This window comes from Euprymna scolopes, chromosome 12 (genome assembly GCF_053919585.1).
Source record: "Euprymna scolopes isolate OS-2025 chromosome 12, ASM5391958v1, whole genome shotgun sequence".
NCBI lineage: Eukaryota > Metazoa > Mollusca > Cephalopoda > Sepiida > Sepiolidae > Euprymna > Euprymna scolopes.
Genome location: NC_136493.1, coordinates 134,399,877 through 134,424,112, shown reverse-complemented (window position 1 = coordinate 134,424,112; position 24,236 = coordinate 134,399,877). Strand labels below are relative to the sequence as shown.

The 24,236-nt window shown below is 33.7% G+C and overlaps 1 protein-coding gene across 1 annotated transcript in view; it reads left to right on the top strand.

Moving 5' to 3' along the window:
- LOC145291107 (uncharacterized) overlaps positions 1 to 24,236 on the top strand; it is a 416,667-nt gene that overhangs the window by 34,975 nt on the left and 357,456 nt on the right. The window contains exons 2-5 of the mRNA XM_080136623.1: positions 7,291 to 7,494; positions 13,047 to 13,117; positions 19,785 to 19,889; positions 22,145 to 22,338. Of these exons, the coding sequence (XP_079992749.1) occupies positions 7,291 to 7,494; positions 13,047 to 13,117; positions 19,785 to 19,889; positions 22,145 to 22,338 (574 nt within the window). The remainder of the gene's footprint in view (positions 1 to 7,290; positions 7,495 to 13,046; positions 13,118 to 19,784; positions 19,890 to 22,144; positions 22,339 to 24,236) is intronic.

The window sequence follows — 24,236 nt, the reverse complement described above, 5'->3', positions numbered from 1 at the left end:
TTTCATTAGTGATATCCGCTGTATCTTTCCAATCATCTCTCTGATTTCAATTTCTCTCGTTCTTTTTCCAAAGTTTTTTTGGGATTGTACTTAGTACTCCTATGATTACTTTCTTTTTCTTCCATATCCCTTTCAGCTCTTTGGTCAGTCCTGTGTATTTATTTTGCATTCCTGTCTCCTTGATATCCACCCCACAATCTGCTGGAATGGCAAAATCCACAATTTGGCAGGACTTTTTTTATTGTTAACTATTATGACATCTAGTCTCCTTGCTTGGATGGGTTTATCTGTTTGTACATCCATGTCCCATAGTTCCCAGTGTATTACTTTAATCACCTGATTATGTCTATTCTTATATTCCTCTTGGGCTATTTTGCTGAATTCACTCATTATGTAATTGTCTCCAGTTGTTTAAATTTGCTGTTTTCTTGTGCCATTGTCGATCTTTACTTTGCTATAGTTGGTTCTAATTGCATTACCATATGCAGTTGTTATTAGCGATTCAGGTTCTCCTTTTAGGTGTCCTTTTCGTAACTATTTCCATGTGTTTTTGTGAGTCTATTCTTTTGTCATCAGTTGTTTTTCTATCCGCTTTTCTTTTCTCGTCTTATCTCTTGCTACTCGATTTTTTTTTTACACAGTGATCACCACTTATCAAGGCCCGGAAGCCACTCAGGGATAAGGGTTATTGCAAGTACATTACGTTAGTGTGGATATTTGATGAAGTGTTTACTTAAGGGGGCGGTTCATTAGGAATTTGTTAACATTGGACTTGAAGACATCCAAGTTGTAGTCCGGTGCGAAGCAGGCAGACGGAACAGAGTTCTTAGTCTTGCTTATTTTTACAGTGTCTCTTGCTGCGGTGATTAGTCTTTCTGCGTTCTGCTTTATGTATTTTTGTAATTCTGCTTTGTGTCATTCACACAGTCTTCTATACTAACTAGTTTCCTTCCTTTTGTTTCTGCTTTTGATTTCTTCCATTCTTGGCTCATTAGGGGTCGGTGCCTTGTTTTTTTTTCTTCGTTTATAAGTTGTATGATGTTTTCTACTTCAGTTGCTTCATTCTCAGATAGTTCAGTTCCATAGATCTTGCTCTTCATGTTGCAGCATTTAAGTTTTGCAGTTTCTCTACATATGGAGTTTCTATGTGTGAGGTTCCAATGAGGGGTTATTTGGTCCGTTCCATCATTTGCCTTTCATTGTATTTCTATTAGTTCTAGATTTGAAAACAAACCTCTCTTGAAAATTTGAAAATGAGTTTCGCTTGGTTCGCGATTCTTTGTTCTATTTTATGCCAGTCAGTATACATGTTCCATAACTCATTCATCCACTTCCGTTCATTGGAGTAGCTTCTGTAATAGCATTCTATTACCAGCTTATTCTCTTTTGTTGACCATTTCTTCCTCCGGATTTTTGGTTTATGTTGGTTATTTTTACTGCTCTGTGTTTTATTTGTATTATTTTAGCACTTGAAATTAGAGGGAATCAGTAAAGTGCGAATTTTTTTTTTTTGAGTAAGTGCTTGAGTGAAAAAGAAAACGGCAAAAATATAGTAATGATGGGGCACTTTTAAAACAGAAGTAAAAGGGGTGTTTGCACACCCCTAGCACCCACCTCTGCACGTCTCTGGAGGGGATACTTATTTGTTCAGTGTCTGTGATAATCTTGTTTCTGATATTACGGGAGCCAACAGAAACAAAAACATTATTATTATTATTATTATTATTATTATTATTATTATTATTATTATTATAGTTGGTACACTAGGAGTAGTATCAAGTCGTCTGGAAGGACAATTGAAAAAAACTACAAATCCTCGATATTTTAAGTGGCTTTCAGACCTCTGCAATTGTAGGTACCACCAACATCCTTAGAAAAACGCTTGATCTTTGAAGCTCCTGGTTTGGAACCGGGATTGAGGGAAAATCTCTGGAAATGAATATCATCCCTTTCCAGAGAGACGTTGATAAACGAAGTCACAATTATTATTATTATTATTATTATTATTATTATTATTATTATTATTATTATTATTGGTTTATAAGGAGCTTTCACACAGGTCATCAAAGATCTCTCCTTGAAAATAGCCTGTGGTGTTCCCTGGAATCTGAGTGACAACAAGATTTCCAGTACTCTCCACTTCTTTCGATAACATTTACAAATAAATTTGCATTATCGCAACAGCTGCTTGCCATTGATTTCTCATTGGCAGCGGCTATTGGTCTTCACTGGAATTTGAGTGGCAATAAGCTTCCCCAAGGTCTCCCAGTTCTCTTCGCACTTATCCAGTGGAAGTCTGGTCAGTTCCTCGATCTTTCCTTCCTCCATGATTCTACTTGGCTATTTGGTCTCACTCTTTTTTTGGGTGGGGGCAGTGATGTAATGGGGGGATAGGGGTGGGGTTAGAGAATTTATAGATATGCGGCTTCAGTGTTCTTGGTTCCATGTAGCACTTCATGTTTTGCCTTTGCAGCAGTTTTTCTGACCCACGTTTGTTGCCCCTGTGTGTTAGTTTCCACATTCAAGGTATTTTTTTTAATATTTCAACTGTTTTCATTATTGTTGTTCGTTGTATTTTTCCAGTCATTCCTTTGATTCCAATTTCTCCTATTCTTTTTTCAAAGATTTTCGAGATTGTTCCTATTGCTCCTAATTTATAGGTATTATTTTGATTTTCTTCATCCCTTTCAGCTCTCTGACTAGCTCTGTGCATTTGCTCCATTTCTCCTTTTTTTTTTGATATTCACCCTGTGATCAGATAGAACAGCAAAGTCTACGATTTGACAGGGCTTTTCTTGTTAATTATTACAACATCTGGTCTTCTTGCTTGAATGGGTTTATCAGTTTGTACGTCCATGTCCCATAGGATTTTGTGATTCTCGTTTTCAAGTGCTGCTGTCGGCTTATGTTTGTACCACTTGTCTGTGCGTTCAAGATGCAATTGTTTGCATAATTCCCAGTGATCGTGTCCGTTCTTGTATTTCTTTTTGACCAATTTGCTGCATTCACTTACTATATGATTTATCGTTTCGTCTCTTTGTCCACAGAGTCTACATTTGCTATTTTCTTGTGTTTTGTCGATCTTTGCTTTGATGTGATTCGTTTTTATCGAGTTATCTTGTGCTGCAGTTTATCGGCTTATGTGTCCTATTCGCATCCATGTCCAAGTGTTTTTGTTATTTTTATCTTTTGTCATCCTTATGAATCTTTCATGTAGTTGTTTCTCTTCCCATTTTTCTTTTCTTGTCTTTTCCTTTGTCTCTCTGTTTTCTTTTTTATTGATTTTTTCAATGTCTCTCGCTGCCATGATTATTCTTTCAGTGTTTTGCATTATGTATTTTTTCTAGTTCCTTTTTGGTGTCATTCACACAGTCTTCTATACAAACCAGACCCCTCCTACCGTCTTTCCTTTTTATGTAGAGTCGGTCAACATCGTCCTTCAGGTGTAGTGCGTTGTGTATGGTCAAGAGTGTTCTGGTCTTCTGATTGAGCTGTCTCAGTTCTTCTTTAGTCCACCCCATGAACGGTCCAGAGTATCTTACTAGTGATACTGCCCATGTATTTATACGTTTTATTAGGTTTCTGCTATATAATTTAGTTTTGAGAAATTTTCTTATCTTTTTAAGGTATTCCTTTTCAATTCTCTCTTTCATTTCTATTGCTTTGATGGTGTCAGCTTCCAGTACTCCTAGGTATTTATAGGCGTCTTATTCCCATAGTGCCCTCATCTCCGTTTGGTTGGGTAGTGCTATGCCTTCTGTCGTCTCCAGTTTTCCTTTTCTTATAACTATTAGTGCGCACTTTTCCATACCAGACTCCATTTGGATATCCTGGCTGAAGATCCTAGTGGTGTTTATTAAAGTCTCTAGTTCATTTTTGATCGTTGCAAAAAGTTTCAGATCGTCCATGTACATCAGGTGGTTCTTTTTTTCCTGCGTGTTAGAGAACTTGTATCCGGTTTGGCACTTTCTCAGTTATTGTTCAGGAGCATCATGGCTATGATGAACAGTAATGGTGATAGTTAATCTCCTTGGAAGATGCCTCTTTGTATGTTAATTTCTGTTATGTGTTGTCCGTCAGCTGTCAATTTCAATTTTCATGTTCTTTGCATTTTCCATCACGTTGATGATTCTGCTTGGTATTTTATACATCTTTAAGCATTCTATTATTCATGCTTTTGGAATCCTGTCGTACGCCTTTTTGTAGTCGATCCATGCCATGGCTAAATTCTTTCTTTTCTTTCTTTTTACCTCCTTTAGGATATTTTGATCTATGTATAGCAGATCATGTGTTCCTCTTTTTCCTTTCTGGCATCCTTTCTGTTTCTTGGAGAGAAGTCCACGATTCCCTCAGTTGTGCTGTTAGTATTTTCCACATAGTGGGTAAGCATGTGATAGGACTATAGTTGCTGGGGGCGGTTCCTTTCTCTGTGCCCTTCTCTATCAGTATAGTTCTGCCTTTTGTAATCCAAGCTGGACGTTTGTTTCCTGTATACATCTTTTCAGGTTTTGGACTAGTCTTTTGTATTATGTTGTGAATTTTTTTTTTTATCTAGTATGCATGTATCCCGTCGTGTCCTGGTGCTTTCCAGTTTGCCATTTTCCTATGTTTTTTTTTAGGGTTTCCTTGCTGATTTAATTCACTGTTCCTTCTTCTATTTATTGTAACTCTTTTTTCATGTCTTTCAGCCATTCGACATTTCTGTTGTAGTCCTGTCATTCCTCCCATATCTTACTTCAATAGAGTTTTGTTTCTGTTAGGTTTGGTCGTTCTGTTTTGGCTTTTTCTCCATTCACTTTTTGGTAGAATTGGCTTTAATTGTTTTAAAATGTCCTGTTTTGCTTGCACTATTCAGATTTATATCTATATTGTTTGAATCTTCCTTCTTTTGTTGCTATTTTTTGTTCAGATCTTCATGTTTCTTGTTTAGACTGCTGGTCACATTTCCAATTTTCAATTTTCTCCATGCCACTTTCTTCCTGTTTATCGTTATGGCTTCTTTTTTTTATGTTTGTTTATTTGGGTTTCTAACCTTATCTCCCATCCAGGTTTTGTCAATGCATCTTTTCCCGGTTGTTTTTCTGATTTGAACTTCATACTTACAATCTTGGTTCCTGTGCTAATTAAATTGTTTAGGTCTGTGATTGTATCTATTTTGATTTGTGAGAGGAGATTATTAATCTTCTCGGGTTCTGTTTTTAATTTCTTCTGTTCTTGATTCCTTAGAGATGGGAGCTTTGTGTTTTCCTCATTCATGAACTGTATTATTTTTCCTATTTCATTTGCTTCTTCTGTTAGCTCTAAGTCATTTTTCTCGGTTTCCACGTTTGTAGGGTCCAGTCTTCGTAGGTTCTCCATCTGTGGTGTTTCTACTTGTGGGGCTTTTACACATGCGGTTTGAGTGTGGGGGGGGGGTTCTTTATGCTCAAGTTCCTCATTTACTTTTCGTTGTATATCTGTTAGTACCAGTTTTGAGAGCCAGCCTCTCTTTAGTATCTCTCTTGATTGTTCTGCAAGTCTTTGTTCTGTTGTATAGTAGTCACCGGACATGTCCCTTAGCTCTTTCATTTGTTTTCAATAGCCCCCATATCTATATTTAGGATTGCTTCTATAATAGCATTCCATTACGAGTCTATTCTCTTTCGCTGTTCATTTCTTCCTTTGGATTTTTCTTTTTTGATGGTAATCTTGGCTGTGTTGTGTTTCGTTTGTATCATTTTGATCCCTGAGATTAGAGGTTATACATACGCGTTCAGCGTCCATGTTATTTGTGTTTCTGAAATTAGAAAGTAAGCCAACATTCGCAGGATGACGACCAGGTCCTCCATGCTGGCTATCGAGGGAGCACCTGCCGATCATGACAGCCAGATCTTTTTTCTGGGCCCCACCATTTGTAACATTTGTATTGAGCATTTTTCATGTTGTGGTGTTTGTGGCAGCATCGGGCCCAGAGTTGTTTTACCGGTGGTTCTGACGCTGGGACAGTATTTACCTCTCATGTATATGGGAGGTATCGTGCACTACCACACATACATAAAAGACATGAACAGACAGACATGGCAAACAAATTTTGTTTTTGTCTAGGAGGGACTTATTAATATTTACTAAGTATAAGTCCGCAGCTCTATTCCAAACTTAAGAGGATATTTGAAGATAGTTTCCCCTCCCGTATTTACTCATGAATTTTTAATGTGGGATCAACCTGGCGGTGTTGGTTACTTTTTCGTAGTTTTTAGGATATTCTGGGCACTTTAAATTTTAGATAATAACAGCAAAAGAAAAAATAAAGTAAATAAAAAATAAAATGGAATGAGATACCTAAACAAGACATTTTTTTTCCGGTTCTTAATTGCTAGCCTAATTTTTTTTTGACACAGCAAAAAAGTCAACAGTACTATTTTTTAAATGGCTGTTTTCATGTAAATATTCTTTGTCCAGTAGAATTGGCATTCTTATCCATCCCTCACATATTCAAAGTATGTGAGTTGAGGGATCACTTAGCGATATTTATTCTATGCTGTTGGGTGCGACTTCTACATGTTGTAGACATAGATAGATATTTTTGCCATATTTACTGTGTAGGGGGTAACTTATGCTATTTTGAAGATTTACGGTTCTCAATTAGTAATTTTTGATTGTATATTATTATAGTAGCCTGTTCTACGCAACTAAACTTATTTGCAAGCAAATTAATTAAAGTGTGAACTTTTCGAAAAGAGTAAAAAAAAAAAAACATTACGTGGTGAAAATTAGTTCTTATGTTGCATAAGATAAAGAGAGAAGTAGAAAAAAAATGAACAATTAAATACAAATAAAAATTAAATAAATAAAGAAATAAAAAAATAAAATGGAATGACATACCTAAATAAGACATTTTTTCCGGTTCTTACTTGCTAGGCTAAAATATCTCTGACACAACAACAAGTCCACTGTACTATTTTTACTCACTAGGAGTGGTCACACAGACCATCATCAAAGATTTCTCTTTGAAAACAATATGTGGCATTCTCTGGAGTCTGAGTGACAACAAGTCTCCCTAGATTCGCTGTACTCGTCACCTCTGTCGATAACAATTGCAGATGGATTTGTGTTACCGTGGCCACTGCTCCCCATTGATTTGTCATTGGTGGCGACTATTGGTCTTCACTGAAATTTGGATGGCAACAAGCTTCCTCAAGACCCCAGTCCTCTTTGAACTCGTCCAACCGAGGTCTGGCTAGTGCTTTCTATTATTATTATTATTATTATTATTATTATTATTATTATTATTATTTATTTCAACTTTTTCAGAAATAGTTGCTACAAAAATATGTCACAACCGGTCTATCACCACAGCGTTAATCTGTGCTCCAATTTCATCGATTTAGTTCTACAGGGATACACTCTGAACGTGTCGGGATCTGGTTTAAATTCGATTAACAACACAGAATTGCAACGGAAATTGCTTGGATGGCAGAAGGATCCGAAATCCAGTCCAAACTGTCACTACTCACAGTAAGTAATAACAATCATTAAATTAATTGCATTCATATTTAAAATTTCGTTTAATATTTTAATATATTAAACACATTGTAACTTAACTATATTTTTGTTTCGTATTAATTTTAATTCCTTCAATTTTTAATTTGATAATCTCAATATTCAATTTAATTTTTAATTCAATTATTTTCATATTTAAAATGTCTTTTATTTCGATTTTTATTAAGTTACCTTTAAATTAAGTTATTTTCTGTATTATTACGTTAATTAATTATGTTCACATTTAAGTTAATAATTTTCGTATAATTTGTTATCATTTAAATTTTAAACAATTAATTGATGTTAATTAATTTTTAATCTTTAAATTTATTTACCTTCATATTTGATTTAATTTTTAAAGAGGTTTGATCATTTTTGTTATGCGAATGCAGTTTTTTTTTTTAAATTTTTAATGTTTTCATATTATTGTCTTTGTATATGATTTTACTTTTGATATTTAATTTAATTTTTAAATTTTAATTTATATATTTAGTTTAATATTTTACTATATTAACCAAATTTTAATTTTTCTACTCGAATGCAGTTTTTATGACTTTTAATGTTTTAACATTAGTGCCTTTATATATAGTTTTATTCTTCACACATAGCCATAGACACACACATATACATAAATATATACATATTTATTTATTTATATTTTTTTTCTTAAAGATTCCACAATAGAAGAATAGACACACAAGAATTTACTCACGTTGGTATTTTATTGATAACAGTTGTGTACAATTGCTTCAGGCCCCAATGTTGGCATATAAGAATATAACGATTCATCAATTATAATTTGCACTACAAAAATAATAATGAACGTTATTTGTCGAGTCTATTCGTTATTTGTCGAGCCTTTCGGCTTGTTTGGTAATAAAACTTCTCAAATGCACTCGTGATGTTAGGCTGTGGTAGGTGTTAACTTTGGTCAAAATCGCCTGTTCGTCCTTTATCAGATTATTTCCATTATCGATACTTATCGAAGACTTTTCGATACAAAACCTAAGAACACTGCCAGACTCATAAACTACCTCCATGTGGAATTTCGTAAATTCGGCCCAGCCGTTTTCGAGTCTATAGGGAACGAACTCACAGGCATACAAACAAACTTCATTTTATGAAATAGATAGATTAAATAGATAGAGATTATATTTAAGTAGTAACTTGACTTTAAGTTGAAATGCAAAAGTCAAGTATCATGGTTCAATTGTGCTCTAATCAGAGCAAATTCATCTCGAACGCTTCGCTGTATTATCAAAGAACCAACTATTGATTTTATGTAATTATTTTTGCATGAATTAAAGTTAAATGTACAATAATCAAGTATCATGTTTTAATTATGCTATAAAAAGAAACATTCATTTCGAACGCGCATCTGTCTTATAAAAGAATCTACAGTATATTTTATAGACAAGGCCTTTCGTCTTGTGCGGTGATAAGGCTTCTCAAATATACTTGTGATGTTAGGCTGTACAAAAGTGTGAACACTGGTCAAAATCGAACTTCCTTTAATCGGATTTTTTTGATTATCGATTTTCGATATTTATTGAGAGCATTTTGATATAACACCTGCAGTAGAACACTGCCAAACACATCAAATACATTCGTGTGAAATAAAAAAAAAAAATCGGCCCAACTGTTTCGGAATCCATAGGGAACGTACACGTATACACACGCATATAGAGACACAGTTCGTTTTATATAATAGTACAGATATTACACTCTTGTTTTTTTTTTAATTCTTAATAATCGAGCTTTCTCATGGACTTATATCTCGCTGAGCTTATATATATATATATATATATATATATATATATATATATATATATATATATATATATATATATATATTAGTCCTCGCGCGACAGAGCAGGACACAAAAAATGTTTTAAATAATAATAATAATAATAATAATAATAATAATAATAATAATAATAATAATAATAATAATAGAATAACAATAACAAAGACTTTCGCTGGCGAGAACTACTATTGACCGTAACCAGTTATACAGAGTCCTTTTGAAATTTTCATCTCTATTTTTCTCGTTATGTACTGAATATTTGTGAATGAAACCTATATGAAATATGTTCCTTATTAAATTTTAAATATTTTCTATTCTGAAAGAAGTTTAAAAAATTTAATCTAAAAAAGTTATTTTAAAGTTTTTGTTAAAAGAAATTCAGATTTTCTCATCATTCAGACCTGTATTACAAAGAGGGGATTGCAGAAAATGAGTTGTGGTGTGAAGAGAAATACAAGAGAAGGAAAGTTTTAAAATATAATCTTAAAAAGATAAGATACAAGTTAGAAAAGCATTTCATCCAAGGCATGAAAATTGTTAAAAAAATGTTTTTACTATAGGCTTTAAAAATAAAAGTACAAGATTCAATTTGAAATTTATTTATCTTCAAAGTGCCCTTTTATAAATTTTACAAAGTAAGGTATAAAAATATAAAAATTTAATTTAAATTGAATCAAAAAATTACCTTGGATTTATTTTATGTAATGTACATTTTGTTGCAATTTAAAAACATTATCTTTCATCTAGCAATTAATGATATAGATATAAAATTTTCAATGATTTTTGTTAAAAAGTGCAACAGAATGTACATTACATAAAATAAATCCAAGGTAATTTTTTGATTCAATTTAAATTAAATATATGTGTGTGCGTAACGCATTTCAAAACAATTGTGGACGAGTAAATTAAATTACGTTTTGACAGTTCTCACAAATAATCACCGTAACAGCTTGAAAAGCTATTGACATGGTAGCGGCATTGTTCAGTGTTATAGATATCTATCGCACCTCTGCAGTTTACGGGGATCGCCTTGACACAAACTTATCTTACAATAATTATTTGCTAATATACTGATAACTTATTTGAGTCAAACAACCAATCACATGTTTAGTGCTGTCTCTTATGATGAAGACGATAACGTGCTATTCAACTGCGCATTTGCGGGGCTCAATTAAACCATATAGCGGCAACACATTTCTCCAGTTTAAAAAAGTGATTTTAGAGTTATGATTCATTCAAAATAGATTTATAATAACACTGGTTAACAGCATATTTGTTATTTGCGTTTTTTTTTTTCCAGCTGATTTAGGACGAATCTCTTGCGTTGAATCAAAAAATCACATTGGTTTTGCTCAATCAGATCAAGTTTTTGAGTTATGGCTATATGTTTTTTTTTTAATGTTTTTGTTCACATATATGCATGTGTGGAGCATTTTAGAAGAAGTTGGTGGAGTAATATGTCATGTCTAATAATTGTTTTGATTGAAATTAATGACAAGAAGTATTTAAGTACGATATTTCTGGGCGATTATGTCAAAAAGAGATCAGTTTGAAGTCATGTAGGATAATAGATTCCATGCTCAGCATTACAAGAAGGACGGGCCTGTGATGGAAAGAAAAGAATTTCATCAACGATCCTCTGGTTGGCAGAGACAGAATACTCTCCCCACTGCTGTACATCAAGCTCTAAACGTAGATTCCATGAGCAAAGCTTCTTTCTTAGAAGTGCACGCATGTGGAACTCTCTTCCGTTTGCCTGTTTCCCACCGGACTACAACTTGGATGTCTTCACGTCCAACATAAACAAATTCCTGATAAACCGCCCCCTTAAGTAAGACACGTTATCAAATCTCCATTACTAACGATTACTACGATATTATCCCACTGATTACTGTACACACAATGACCCTTATCCCCGAGTGGCTTCCGGACCTTGATAAGTAGTGACTACCATGTAAAAAAAAAAAAAAAAGAAAAAAAAAAGCTCGGCTTAATCAAGCAGTTCGCCAAGACTCTGGACAAGGATGGTGACTGCTTGACTTACTTGTGCCAGACTTTTTCAGGATTGATCATGGAGAAGTTGAAAACTGGCATCTTTGACGGTCCTCAGATTCGGGAGCTTACCAGAGATTCAGTTTAAAAACTCAATGAACGAAGTGGAACTAGAAACATGAAGGTATTTGTTCTGGTAGTGAAGAACTGTCTTGGCAACAATAAGACTAGAAACTATGCAGAAGTCAGCAACATACTAATTGCTTTCAGAAACACAGACTGCAACGTGACAGTCAAGATACCATATTTTCACATATAAACTGGTTTTCTGAAAACCTCGGTTCAATGAGTGATGAGCAGAGGAAGAGATTCCATGAGCTCCTGGAAGAGATAAAGACTAGATATTAGGGTTGCTGGGATGCAGTCATGATGGCTGACTACTGCTGGAATTTAAAGAGAGACCTCCCTATCTTTGAGCGTTCCAAGAGTTCAAAGAAACGGAAGTTCAAACTTTGAACAATGGTGATGCAACATACAATTTACATTTACTTACCATAATCAATGCTCACCATTCAGTTTACAGTAATCGATATTTTTATCGGTTTATCAATATATGTTGTTGGCAAAATATTTTTTGTCTTAAAACATATTTAGGGTGGATGATATGACAAAAAACAGCTGATAATGCCACAAAAGATATAATTGATAATAAGTTAGCTATTACCAGCAAGTCTCTGGTCGGTGCAGATCACAAGAAAATTTTTTATAAACTTATGTTTGCTGTAGGTTATTGGATTTTCTGATGAAAAAAATACTCGGCGGCAATCAGGCTGGCTTTGGTGTTGTGGGAGGTCATGTTGGTGATGTTCTCGACATATGATTCGACAAAGTAGTCCAGCAGGTTATGGTCGGGAGAGGAGGTGAACCAGTGAGAAAAGGGTACCATGTCGTAGCACTCCTTCTGAAATCAAGCCTGGTCTCTTTGGACTTGTGAGCTGGCGCCGAGTTCTGCTGTCACACCCAGTGTCTGCTAACGGCCACTTGATTCCACCAGGGGATCACCACACTCTTCAGCACATCTAGATACATTTCAAGCTGATTTCGATGTGGTGGCATGATGTGACCCTCCCTTGAAACCATACCAAAGACTATAACTGTGGCCGGAAACTTTGTTAAGCTGTGCCCTCAAGCATTGAACCATCCGAATTTTATTTTGAGGGTGCTGGCAATGGTCTTGTTGTCATAACTTAGATCAGTAAAAGGCAGGAGTTGTACAGCAGTGCACCTCCAATCTTGCTCGTTGAACATTGTGTCACTTTCAGACATGATAGAAGACTCTTATCGTTCTTGGGATTTGTACACAACTGGCGAACTAGTACATGGTCTACAAAAAAAAAAAAAAAAAAAGAGAGAAAACCGGTCTTTATCAAACAGAAATGGAATCATGTCGTCTTTTCTAAGGTGACAATTATATTGTTTCACCCTGTACTGATTTTCTTCATATTCCATATTGCTTTCAGCTTTTTGTCAAGCTTTGTAATGCATTTTGATTTTTACCTTATGGTATGCTGGGACGTCTAAATTTCCAATTTATCTTTTTTGTTTGTTACTTATTATTATTATTATTATTATTATTATTATTATTATTATTACTATTGTTATTATTATTATTATTATTATTATTATTACTATTATTATTATTATTATTATTATTATTATTATTATTCAGGAAAGATCTGTATAAAACTAAAACCATTGTTGCATGCTGTTCTGGTTACTCAGGCGAAAAATGTGATGCAGGTAAGTTACTTTATTATGTGAAAAATGTTTATTGTTGATAATTGGTCATATCATAAACATAAGTTAAAAGATATGGCAGTATTCCTTAGATAAACCAAGTACTTAAAACAAACATCAGTGAATCGAGATGACTTAGATGGAATTTGAGGTCATCTGAACCTTTCTACTCCATATCTTTTTTAGATAACCAAGTGAGAAGTTGCTATTCTGATTCTTTTGTTAATGTAACGTTGCCCTTTCATACAAACAAACGAATAAAAATAAATAAAAAAATCCAGATCGGCATTTTTTTTCTTTTTTAACAAAAGCATTTATCACCATTTCTCTCCTATCTCGACACTATTTAAAAGTCTCTTGCTGCCACATGTCCATCTAATCTGGTCAATTTCTCTTCCTTCCAACGACATGCTGGCCACAGCCGGCTTATTCTCACCTTCACTTTACACATCCATCTCCTTTGGCACCGACTGTTTGTCCTTGACCACGTGGTGTCCTTTTTTTCTATTCTTCACATGCAAGCCCAAGCACACATGTCAATTTGCATATGCATTCAAACGCTGCTCCTGCTGTTAATACACTCATTTGCCATTCATTCTTTGGCTGCTGCTGATATTTTCATATTTGCTCATATGCGCTCTATCACATTAATGGCAGCTGAGGGTCTTGGAACTACCAAGCCAGGGAACACAAAGACTTTGTTCATTTATCTGTGCTTAAACCTAAACGTCGATTCCATGAACAAAGTTTCTTTCTTAGAACTGCACACCTGTGGCACTGTCTTCCATTTGCCCGCTTTCCAGCTGACTACAATATGGTTGTCTTCAAGTCCAGCATAAACAAGTTCTTGATGAGTCGTTCCACTTAAGTTAATAATTTACCAAATTTACAGTACTAACGATAACTATATTGTGCAATTAACTACTGTACACTCTTTAACTCTTATTCTCGAGCGGCCTCTGGGCCTTGATAAGTGGTGATGTCTATTTAAAAAAAAAGCAAGTTTTGAATTAATAAAAATAATCTCAGCAAATGTAGATGAAAATAAAATCAAGTCTTAACTTGAGAGGCTTTACACCATTCCTTTCAGATGTAGAAATGCAGAAGTTTTTCTTAATATTATATAAGGATCTTGAACAATTTGGCAAATTGTCTTTCTGGGTTCTATTGAAATACTGTGTTCAGAACTGGAAAAGATTTCGCATTAACCTGGATTCACTTTCATGCCACATTTCTCACAAGAAGAGCCTGAGTCCCCAACATCAACAGTATTTAGACCATTTCTATAATGATTCGGTTCCTGTGGATTTTGTGGTTGGAGTTTAGTTCTGTGCAGTTCTAAGGGTCCACCCTTCCAGGCTTTGCCTTTTCTCTTTGAGAAGAAGTTAGTTCATTGCTAATCGCCTGAGACGCCTTCAATGGGGAAAACCGACGGAGCTACTCAAGCACTTTTTGCAGGCCAGGGTGCTCCTCCTCGTGGGTGCTGATTTCTCAATTCCATTTTCCGACCCTGGTGTCTAAGTTCTTGCAGTGGGAGAAATAACTAAATGACGTCGACTAGTCAAAGACCACAGCAACGAATGTGGTGCCATCAAAATAACTAGAGTTATGGCTAAATGATGATTATAAACCAGTTCCCATCAGATCATCGAAGTTAAACAACATTGTATCTGATCAATAATTGCTTCTCCTTGTCTCAATAGGATGCGCCACTGTTGCCTTGGTTCCTGCTTTCTTTCGATGTTACCTTTTATCACTGTTTTGGCTCATAGTGTGCTGTTTCCAAAGTTAGACCCCGTAATATCTGCCAAACTCCAACCTCTGTCTCATCACTACGATGTTGCATCCATTTCCCTATTTTACAAGTACTTTAATAGAATGTGTTCTGATGAACTCGTACCAATTGTGCCCCCTCAATATACATACTCCTAACTAACTCAATAAGCAGCACTCCTTCACTGTTGAGGTCCTTACTCTAATAATTTCTTTCATTGAACTACTAAACTTTGGAATTACCTCCCTATTTCCTGTTTCCTTTAACTTGTAGAAATTTAAATGTAATGTGAACAAACAACTTAATCTTCAACTCTTCACAATCCCCTGTTAGACACCATCCCAAATAGTAGATCCTTACATCCTTATGACAGAAAAGATGATATCTAGTAATAGAACTGATATTACACTTTGCTCCTCAACAAAAGGATGTTGAGATTCTCGGAAATATGCAGTATCGTACATGAGCTCTATTGGATGCAGACTTTTCATTTTTCTTAAACTTTTTCTTCTAGGGGGTGGGACATCCAACCAGATGTCTGACATTTACCCCTATTTTAGTGAGTCCAACCAAGAGATCTTTTCAGGATTCTAGCCGTCCCTTTCAGTGCAATCGTTTGTATTTCACTTGCACTTGGTTCACCGGGTATGCTTGCTATGATTATGTGACATCATATGTGAAATATCACAGTAATTTGTACATTTGTCAGGAACGATATGCTGAAGCAACACTATGTCAATCATGGCGACTCACTTTCTGATTTGCAGCAAAAAAGGAGTGTGTGTGCATAGAACGATTAAAACCAAATACATTCACTTTTATTCTCGAACTAGTAGGGAGATCCGACGTTGCCCAGGATTGAATGAGGATTAACGAATATTTCACCTTCCCATAATTTTATTTTCAATAAAATAAATTGATTGCCTGCTCTTGTTGGGGGACCTACCACGATGTAGCGGGAGGAAGTATCTCGTTCCTCTCCATTGTGACTTAGTCTGCAATTGATTGTAGTCTACATAGAATTGTAGCGAACCTACTGTTGATTTTATAAAATAATTTTATATAATAGCTTGAATTAAAGTTTGAAATACAAACGTCAACTATCATGGTTCTATTATGCTCTAAACAGAAACATTCGCTCCTATTTTATCAAAAAATCTACGGTTGATTTCATATGTTGGGCCTTTTGGTTTGTGTGGTAATAAAACTTTTTAAATGCACTTGTGATGTTAGGGTGTATAAGGTGTTAACTTTAGTCAAAATCTGACTGTTCCATGTTTAATCAGATTTTTTTTTGATTATCGATTTTCAATATTTATTGGAGGCATTGCCAATACACAACCTATCTAAGAACACTCCCAGACACATCAAGTATATTTGTATGAAATTAAAAAAAAAAACGACCCAGCTGTTTCTGTCCATAGGGAAGTCTCTCTTTCTCTCTCTCTCTCTCTCTCTCTCTCTCTCTCTCACACACACACACACACACACACACACACACACACACACACACACACACACACACACACACACACACACATAAAGTGCCCTTTATATATAAGTAGAGAAAATAAACTTGTTTATATAATAGTAAGAAGCATTTGCCCAAGAGACAGTTTGTTTATCTTTGTCTTTTCCCTGTGGAAATCACTTAGCAACATAAACCGGTTTTCAAAAACTATGAACACTGATTTTAAATACCACTTTGGCTTGTCATCTACATGTCACGAATTTACTTTGGTATGATATTAACACCACATATTACGATCAACATAACACAAGAGCAAGGAAAACACTTCTAATTAATTTTGAAAGAATATGTGATCACCGAGTCTGAAACCCTAATGTCAATCCCTAACCCTAGCTTTTAACACAGACCTTACCCCTAACCCTAACCTCTAACCTTCAAACCTTTCTTTTTGTTTGCTTTTTACACAGGAATCACCACTTATCAAGGCCCGGAGGCTACTCGAGGATAAGGGTTAATGGGTATACATTAGTCAATGAGATTAGAGCATAGTAAACATAACTCTAAAACTAAGCTTTAATTTTAATCCTAACTGTAAACTTAATCCTTGACTCCAACTCCAACCTGAGCGTTAAGAAAAAAGACCGTGTAATACTTCAGTGAATTATTTAACAAGAGGTTGCTGAAGGTTCATTTATCTATGATGAGCTTACGCTAATTTAAAGTGTTATGGAATGAAGAGCTTACGCTTAAAGTGTTTGGAATAAGAGACTTACCTAGGACTATAAATATAGTTACATTAAACACATTATTGGGTACAGTTCGTGGCAGTTATGGCTCCAGCATTATGAAGTGTACTTTTTTAAAATATTTTTGTTGCTAATACATTTTTTCGTTAATAATATCACTGTGTTTGTCTTGATTATTATTAGCCTGCAAGGCTACAACACTAGCGATGACTTTTGAAACTTATATTTCCACAACATAAAGGGTTCCGTTTGAAAGTTTGTATAGGTTCCTAAGTTTGTCATAAATATCCCCAAGTTCGAAAAGATGCCCCTGTAGAAAGCTATAGATTACATTAGCCGAAACATTGTAAAAATAATAACCAACATGAGAATAGTAGTCCGATTAATCCAAATAATACAAATTATCAATCCTCACCTAAAAACTCATGAAGCACAACTTCAACTATGATTTACTGTGTACTTCTGTAACATTATTTTGTTGATATGTTTTTGTTAATTATCCCACTGTGTTTGATTATTACAACACTGGTGACGAGGGATTCGAAACTTACACTGCTACAACATAAACCATCTCAGTTATCTTCATGTTTTGGTAAATTAGCAGGAAAGTTTTATCGATTCCAACGTTTAGGCATCTAGACAAGGAATTTAAAGATCACATCTTACCACAAAGATTCATATACTGAAAACAAATGAGAGGCGTAGATTGAAGATATTCCCCTCCCCCTATAGATATCAAGCCAAACTAGTACCGATTTAATAACTATTGTTTTTTATATAAGAGTTTTTATTTACTTGCCTTTCACGGTGGCAAAGTGAGACCCAAGGTTGTCTTCTTATGTGCAGGTAATCCAGCTCCCAAAATGGACACCCTAGATAGAATAAAAATCAAAATTGCCTCAGACATAAAAGGATTTCTTATTCTCCGACTGAGGACAGAACAAATACTATACTTTGAATTATTTATTTGTAAAACTATAAAATACATTTCAGTAAATTAGGTGCAAGGTCATCAAACATGTGGGCAGTGTATGTTGGAAGGGTTGAAATATAGCGCAAATATGCAAATACTGAGCCATGAGCGAAATGACGTCACAGTAAGAAAAAAGAAGAATATAAAAAGGAGAAAACGCGTTCAAGAAGAAGACGATCACCTTTGAGACGCGTGGATGACACACACTCATAACGAGAAGTCACACGTGGCAGGAAAATAAATGTCGTTGTACAACAAAAAAACGAATTGAAATTATTTTCTATTCTTTGCATCCTTTGCGACTGAGGCTACAACGTGTTGGGTAACATTACATGGTGTTGTGGTCATCCTTTGTCTATCCTACTTTTTAGCAATCACCACATTGGATTTTACCGCGCAATTTGGAACTAAACCTTTATATCTTTTTCTCCAATTTCCCCTGCTATGTGACTTCTATTTAATGAATTTTTGATTATGATTTTCCATGTCTAACTGACTTTAGCAAATAGGGTGAATACCATTATATCTATTTGCTAATATTTTCTCCTCTAAAGAGATGGTAGGCATCGAAACCCTATAGGATAAGGAATAATAAAAAAATCTTTGATTTAAATAAGTTTTTTTTAACTTCATTCAATTACTATAATTTGCTATATATATATATATATATATATATATATATATATATATATATATATATATATATATATATATATATAGCAAATTATAGTGATTGAATGAAGTTAAAAAAAACTTATTTAAATCAAAGATTTTTTATTATTCCAAGTAAGACAAAGAATACTTTAGAAATTATATACTTTAGAATTATATATATATATATATATATATATATATATATATATATATATATATATATATATATATATATATTTATATATATATATATATATATTAAGAGGCGTGTGTGTGGGGGGGAAGATCAACATATCTATTTCCATGTAAATGAGGAAATTATACATATATACATTATCTATATATATATGATTATTAATAAAAAAAAAGAAGATTTTAACCGTTGTCGGAATTATTTTCTTGAATTATTATTTTGTGTGTGGAGAGACGTGAAAGAAACCTTTTCTTTGTTTAATTAATTTGGGGAATAGAAGATTAGAGCGGGTTCAATTAAACGAAGAACTGATTTTTTATGCATCGTTTTTTTTTAAGATAGTTGCATTTAAAAAAATCAAATTGGTGATCATGCTCCATAATGTGGGTAAAAATAACGTTAAGGGTATTACTAGTTTTAAATCTCTCTTTTTTTACATAGGCATCACCACATTATCAAGGCCAAGAGGCTACTCAAGGATAAGGGTTAAAGAGTGTACAGAAGAAATTGGACAATATAGTAATCATTAGTAATGAACATTTGGTAAATTTGATAACTTATATGGAACGGCTCATCAAGAACTAATTTACTTTAGACTTGAAGACAACCATATTGTAGTCAGCCGGAAAGCAGGAAAACGGAAGACAATTCCACAGGCGTGCAGTTCTAAGAAAGAAGCTTTGTTCATGGAGTGTTCATATATTCTCTTATCGAGGTTACATTGTGTCCCACCTATGTATATTTTTTTCCACAGTCACGACATATACACCTGCTTTGATCTAGGAATTATATAGTATTGTACTTGCTATTAATAAATTAAAAAAAATAATAATTCAAGCACGTCTTTTTTTATGTACAGCTGTATGTGTATCTCCTTGTCGTAATGGTGGCTCGTGTACAGGACCGAATATTTGTACTTGCACAGATGAATACACTGGATTTCGATGCGAAAATAAAAAAACTGGTGAGTGTTTATCTCATGTCCAGGAATTAATTTCGCTAATAGTGGAATAAACTAGTGAGTTATCCAATAAAAAGGACAGAGATAATTCTATGTGGCCCCAAATATAAACGAGCTCTAACCTTAACAGACATTCGTAACCTATCGCGCCTAGTAGAGTTTCATCACGGGTCTTCAGTAACAACTGTGTGTATTTTTATATTCTTGCACTGGTCAACATTTAGATAAACGTGTAAAATTTTATTTGGTAAAATGTCTTTGTGCGCATGAGCATTACACCTTTGTATGCAAGAGCATTACACTTCATTCTCCTCTCTGTTTGTCTATCTGTCTGTCTGTCCGTCTCACTCACTCACTCACTCACTCACTCACTCTCTCTCTCTCTCTCTCTATATATATATATATATATATATATATATATATATATATAGAGAGAGAGAGAGAGAGAGAGAGATAGATAGAGAGAGAGAGAGAGAGAGATAATGTGTGTGTGCGTGTGCATGTGTGTATCTGTGCGTGTGTGTATCTTTCTGGGTATGTGTGTTCATTCTTACCAACTAATGATATTAATGTATATAAATACTAACAATATACTGCAATAGTGACTAAAGTAAATATACTATATCATCATATCTTTCGCAAAATTAGTCACTTGCATGTTTTAGAAACGGATACTAACATACTCAGATTACGCTTAAATTAAATACTATTGTTTGTATGCTATAATTCATGCATTTGATAGATTATTAAGCATTAGGCAATTTGATAGATTATTAAGCATTAGGCAATGCCGGGCGGCCTGCTAGTATTATATATAATACTAGCAGGCCGCCCGGCATTGCCCGGTTGTAAAATACGCTTGAATATGATATTTTGATCAATGCAGATTTTGTATTCATTATTATATTATATTGGATCCAATATATAATAATGATTTAAAAAGGTTAAAAAAACTGACTCGTGCGCCACAACTGAAAATCGAAACCAAAACGTTTAGCTTATGATTTACTTTTTCCGTTGACGTTAATGCCTTATCTATGAAGACATGTTAAGTGCAATGCTAAAAATTAAAATGATCATGCATATTTGTAATGCTATCGTTCGCCCTCCACCTGGTAAATACCATTTCTTTAATTTTCACACTTCTGCACCGATTTTCTCCAACTAAAATCCAAATACAAAGTTTCGCATGAGTTTGAATACCTGTCTGTAGATCAAACACTGACACAGGAGTTTGGTAAGCAAAATTTTTAAAACAAATATATATATACGCATACATAAATATATATAGAAAGAGTTTGGTTTACTATAACCTTTTTACGAAAATATTACGCAAGTATAAATCATGTAGAATATCTGCATGAATATAATTACACGTAATAGTTAATTGAAGATGATCATCCCATAAGAAAACCGAAAAAAAAAAAACTAATAGGGAATTAATTAATATAAATGTTTAAAAGAATATGCAAATTAGCTACATCTTTTGCGGATGAATGCAATTCCATGACCCATGTACAACAAAGTTGTATTTTCTTTTTAAATAGATAGAAAAAAAGGGTGTTTAATATGAATATAAACACATACGCACACAAAAGCAACAAATTTATAGGAGTACAGAGTGAAAACAGATTAATTAAAGTCTTGCCCAAAGAGCTCACAATATTAATAGATAGATTATTACTTATCACATTACTTACAGTTGGGAATGCTAGGCGTTGTATGTACCACGCCAAATCGTAGAAGTTTCCTGCCAACAACGACGACTGATCAAAAAAAACAAAAAAAACACTATGATAAAGGTTAATGACATTGCCAGTTGAAATGATAAAGAATATTATGAAAAGATTTAAACTGAATTGATCATGATAAGTTTATGGTAAGTTTTTTTTTTTACATTTGATTTTAATACGACTATGTTGTAGTCTGTGAGAAGCAGTCCCATAGTAATTCTTATAATGCTTTTATATATATTTACGTTCTCATTACTGACTACGTAGAGCGCTTAATTCTTTTATAAAGAGCTGTACTTTGAGCTATGTTGCAATCGTTTATTCAGAAGGGAACACATATGTACATGTTTAACACCTTGTACGAAATGTCTACTAGCTGGAAAATTTCCAATAATGTTTTAGTATATATTTTATTCTTATGAAATCAGTGTTTTGTCAAAACGACTGAAACAAATACGTTATTTTTTCTTTCGCTATATAGTTTTTAAAATTATTTTTCTTATTAAATGGATCCTTTATTTGCAGATAAAGTCCAAGCCAATAACAAACTTCCGTTTGCAACATGTCGAAACTTTGGCCCATATAGTTTTCGTACATTCGACGGGCTCTTATACGACTTTGCTGTGGGCAACTGCAAGTATACATTGGCCACACACCCCAGACAATGGAGAATTGATATTACCATGCATAACTGCAGCACTTTAGAGAATTGTAAAAAGGTAACATTTATAACATTTTTTTTTCATATATATAAATATGTGTGTGTGTGTGTATATACATATATACATATATATATATATATATATATATATATATATATATATATATATATATATATATATATATATATAACACCATTACATGAAAGCTTATCATGAATGAAAAAAAAAACATTTTGTGCAAAGTGTTCATAAAATGGAGGAAGACAAATAAAAAGATGAATTAAAAGTCAAAGATTAAAAAAAAATATAAGAAAAAGATATGGAGAGATCAAGTATTATCAATGCAAAAATATAATAGGAGACAATGTTCCCATAAGAAAAATCAGGAATTATACTGCGGACACGTAGACTCAAATTAAAATCCAAAATGTGTGTAGTAATCCAAAATGTTTTTAAGTTTATATATATATATATATATATATATATATATATATATATATATATATATATATATATATATAAAGCTGAACATCTGTGTGTGTGTCTGGTCACAAATAGGCTCCTATATGAGTGACTATTATAGAAAACTGATCACATATAATGATAGAAGATGTATCGAGACACAGGAATGGGTATGTTTGATCTGGCATAATGATGATTCATTAAAATTGTGGGGTCTGCGTACGCGCCTGGTCCACAAATTATGGAAATAAAAAATTAAAAAATTAAAAAAAAGCGTTTACAAGTGTTTTTGATATAGATGTACATAATAATACTTTAATAAGTATGTTTTAACTTAAATAGGGATGGTGTAATAAAATTGTGGGGTCTGCGTTCGCGACTGGCCTCCATAGAATGGAAATAGGCACAAACTTTAATAAAGACTTTTCATATCTATCTGTGTAAGTATACTTTGATAATTATGTTTCAGTTTGAAGAAATATGGTATAATAAAATTATGGGGTGTTCGTTCGCGCCTGATCTCCATAGAATGGAAATATGTCACAAAGTTTAACAAGGTTTTTAATATAGATCCACAGAATATTGTGATAAGTGTTTCAGTGTGAACAGGTATGGTATAATAAATTATGGGGTTTATCTATTTTATTTTTACTTTCATCATATTTTGCTTTGGTTTTGATACCCCCAAATTCGAAATTATCTCTTTACAACCCTTCCTTTTCATAACCTATCATACTTTGATAAATCAGATTCCATTTTCTGTAGGCTGCTTTTGAACCCAGTCAACAACGGGTACTTTTGCTAGTATATATATAATTTTGGAAGTTTTTTAACCTTTAAAACTATTTTAACAAAAACTTATTTAATGTTTAGAATTTTTACCATTCGTTAGAAAACTATTTAGTCAGTAAGTCATTTAATCACCTGCAATCAATGCATCAACTTGCTTACTCGAATTCACTATAGTACTAATGTTAATTTATGGGATAATCAGTTGTTTACCATGAAACACTGTTTCGGGGATTCAAAAACAAAACAGTATATTAAATCATGGCTTCTAGCAGTGTTGATCAAACACCACCTCCCTTAATCTTAAGAACAAAAAAAATGTTACAGATATTAGATCTAGTTTCCTATTCTTAATTAATTTAGTTATCCTATTCATGTTATATATATATATATATGTGTGTGTGTGTGTGTGTGTGTGGGTGTGTGTGCGCGCGCGCGCGCGTGTGTGTGTGGTAACATTTATAACAATATTTTTTCATTTTTTGAACTTGGCAGCCGTAGGATTCATACCTTCATGTAATTCTAGACGAAACAAAGTCAAACTATTAATGTTATAGTCCATCCTATTCCAATTAATATCTCCGTCGGCTATCTATTATATAAAGGGGACCAGTGTGTGTGTGTGTGTGTGTGTGTGTGTGTGTGTGCGCACGCGCATGTGTGTGTGTGCGATAAAAACATTTGTCATCCATATCCGACCGGAT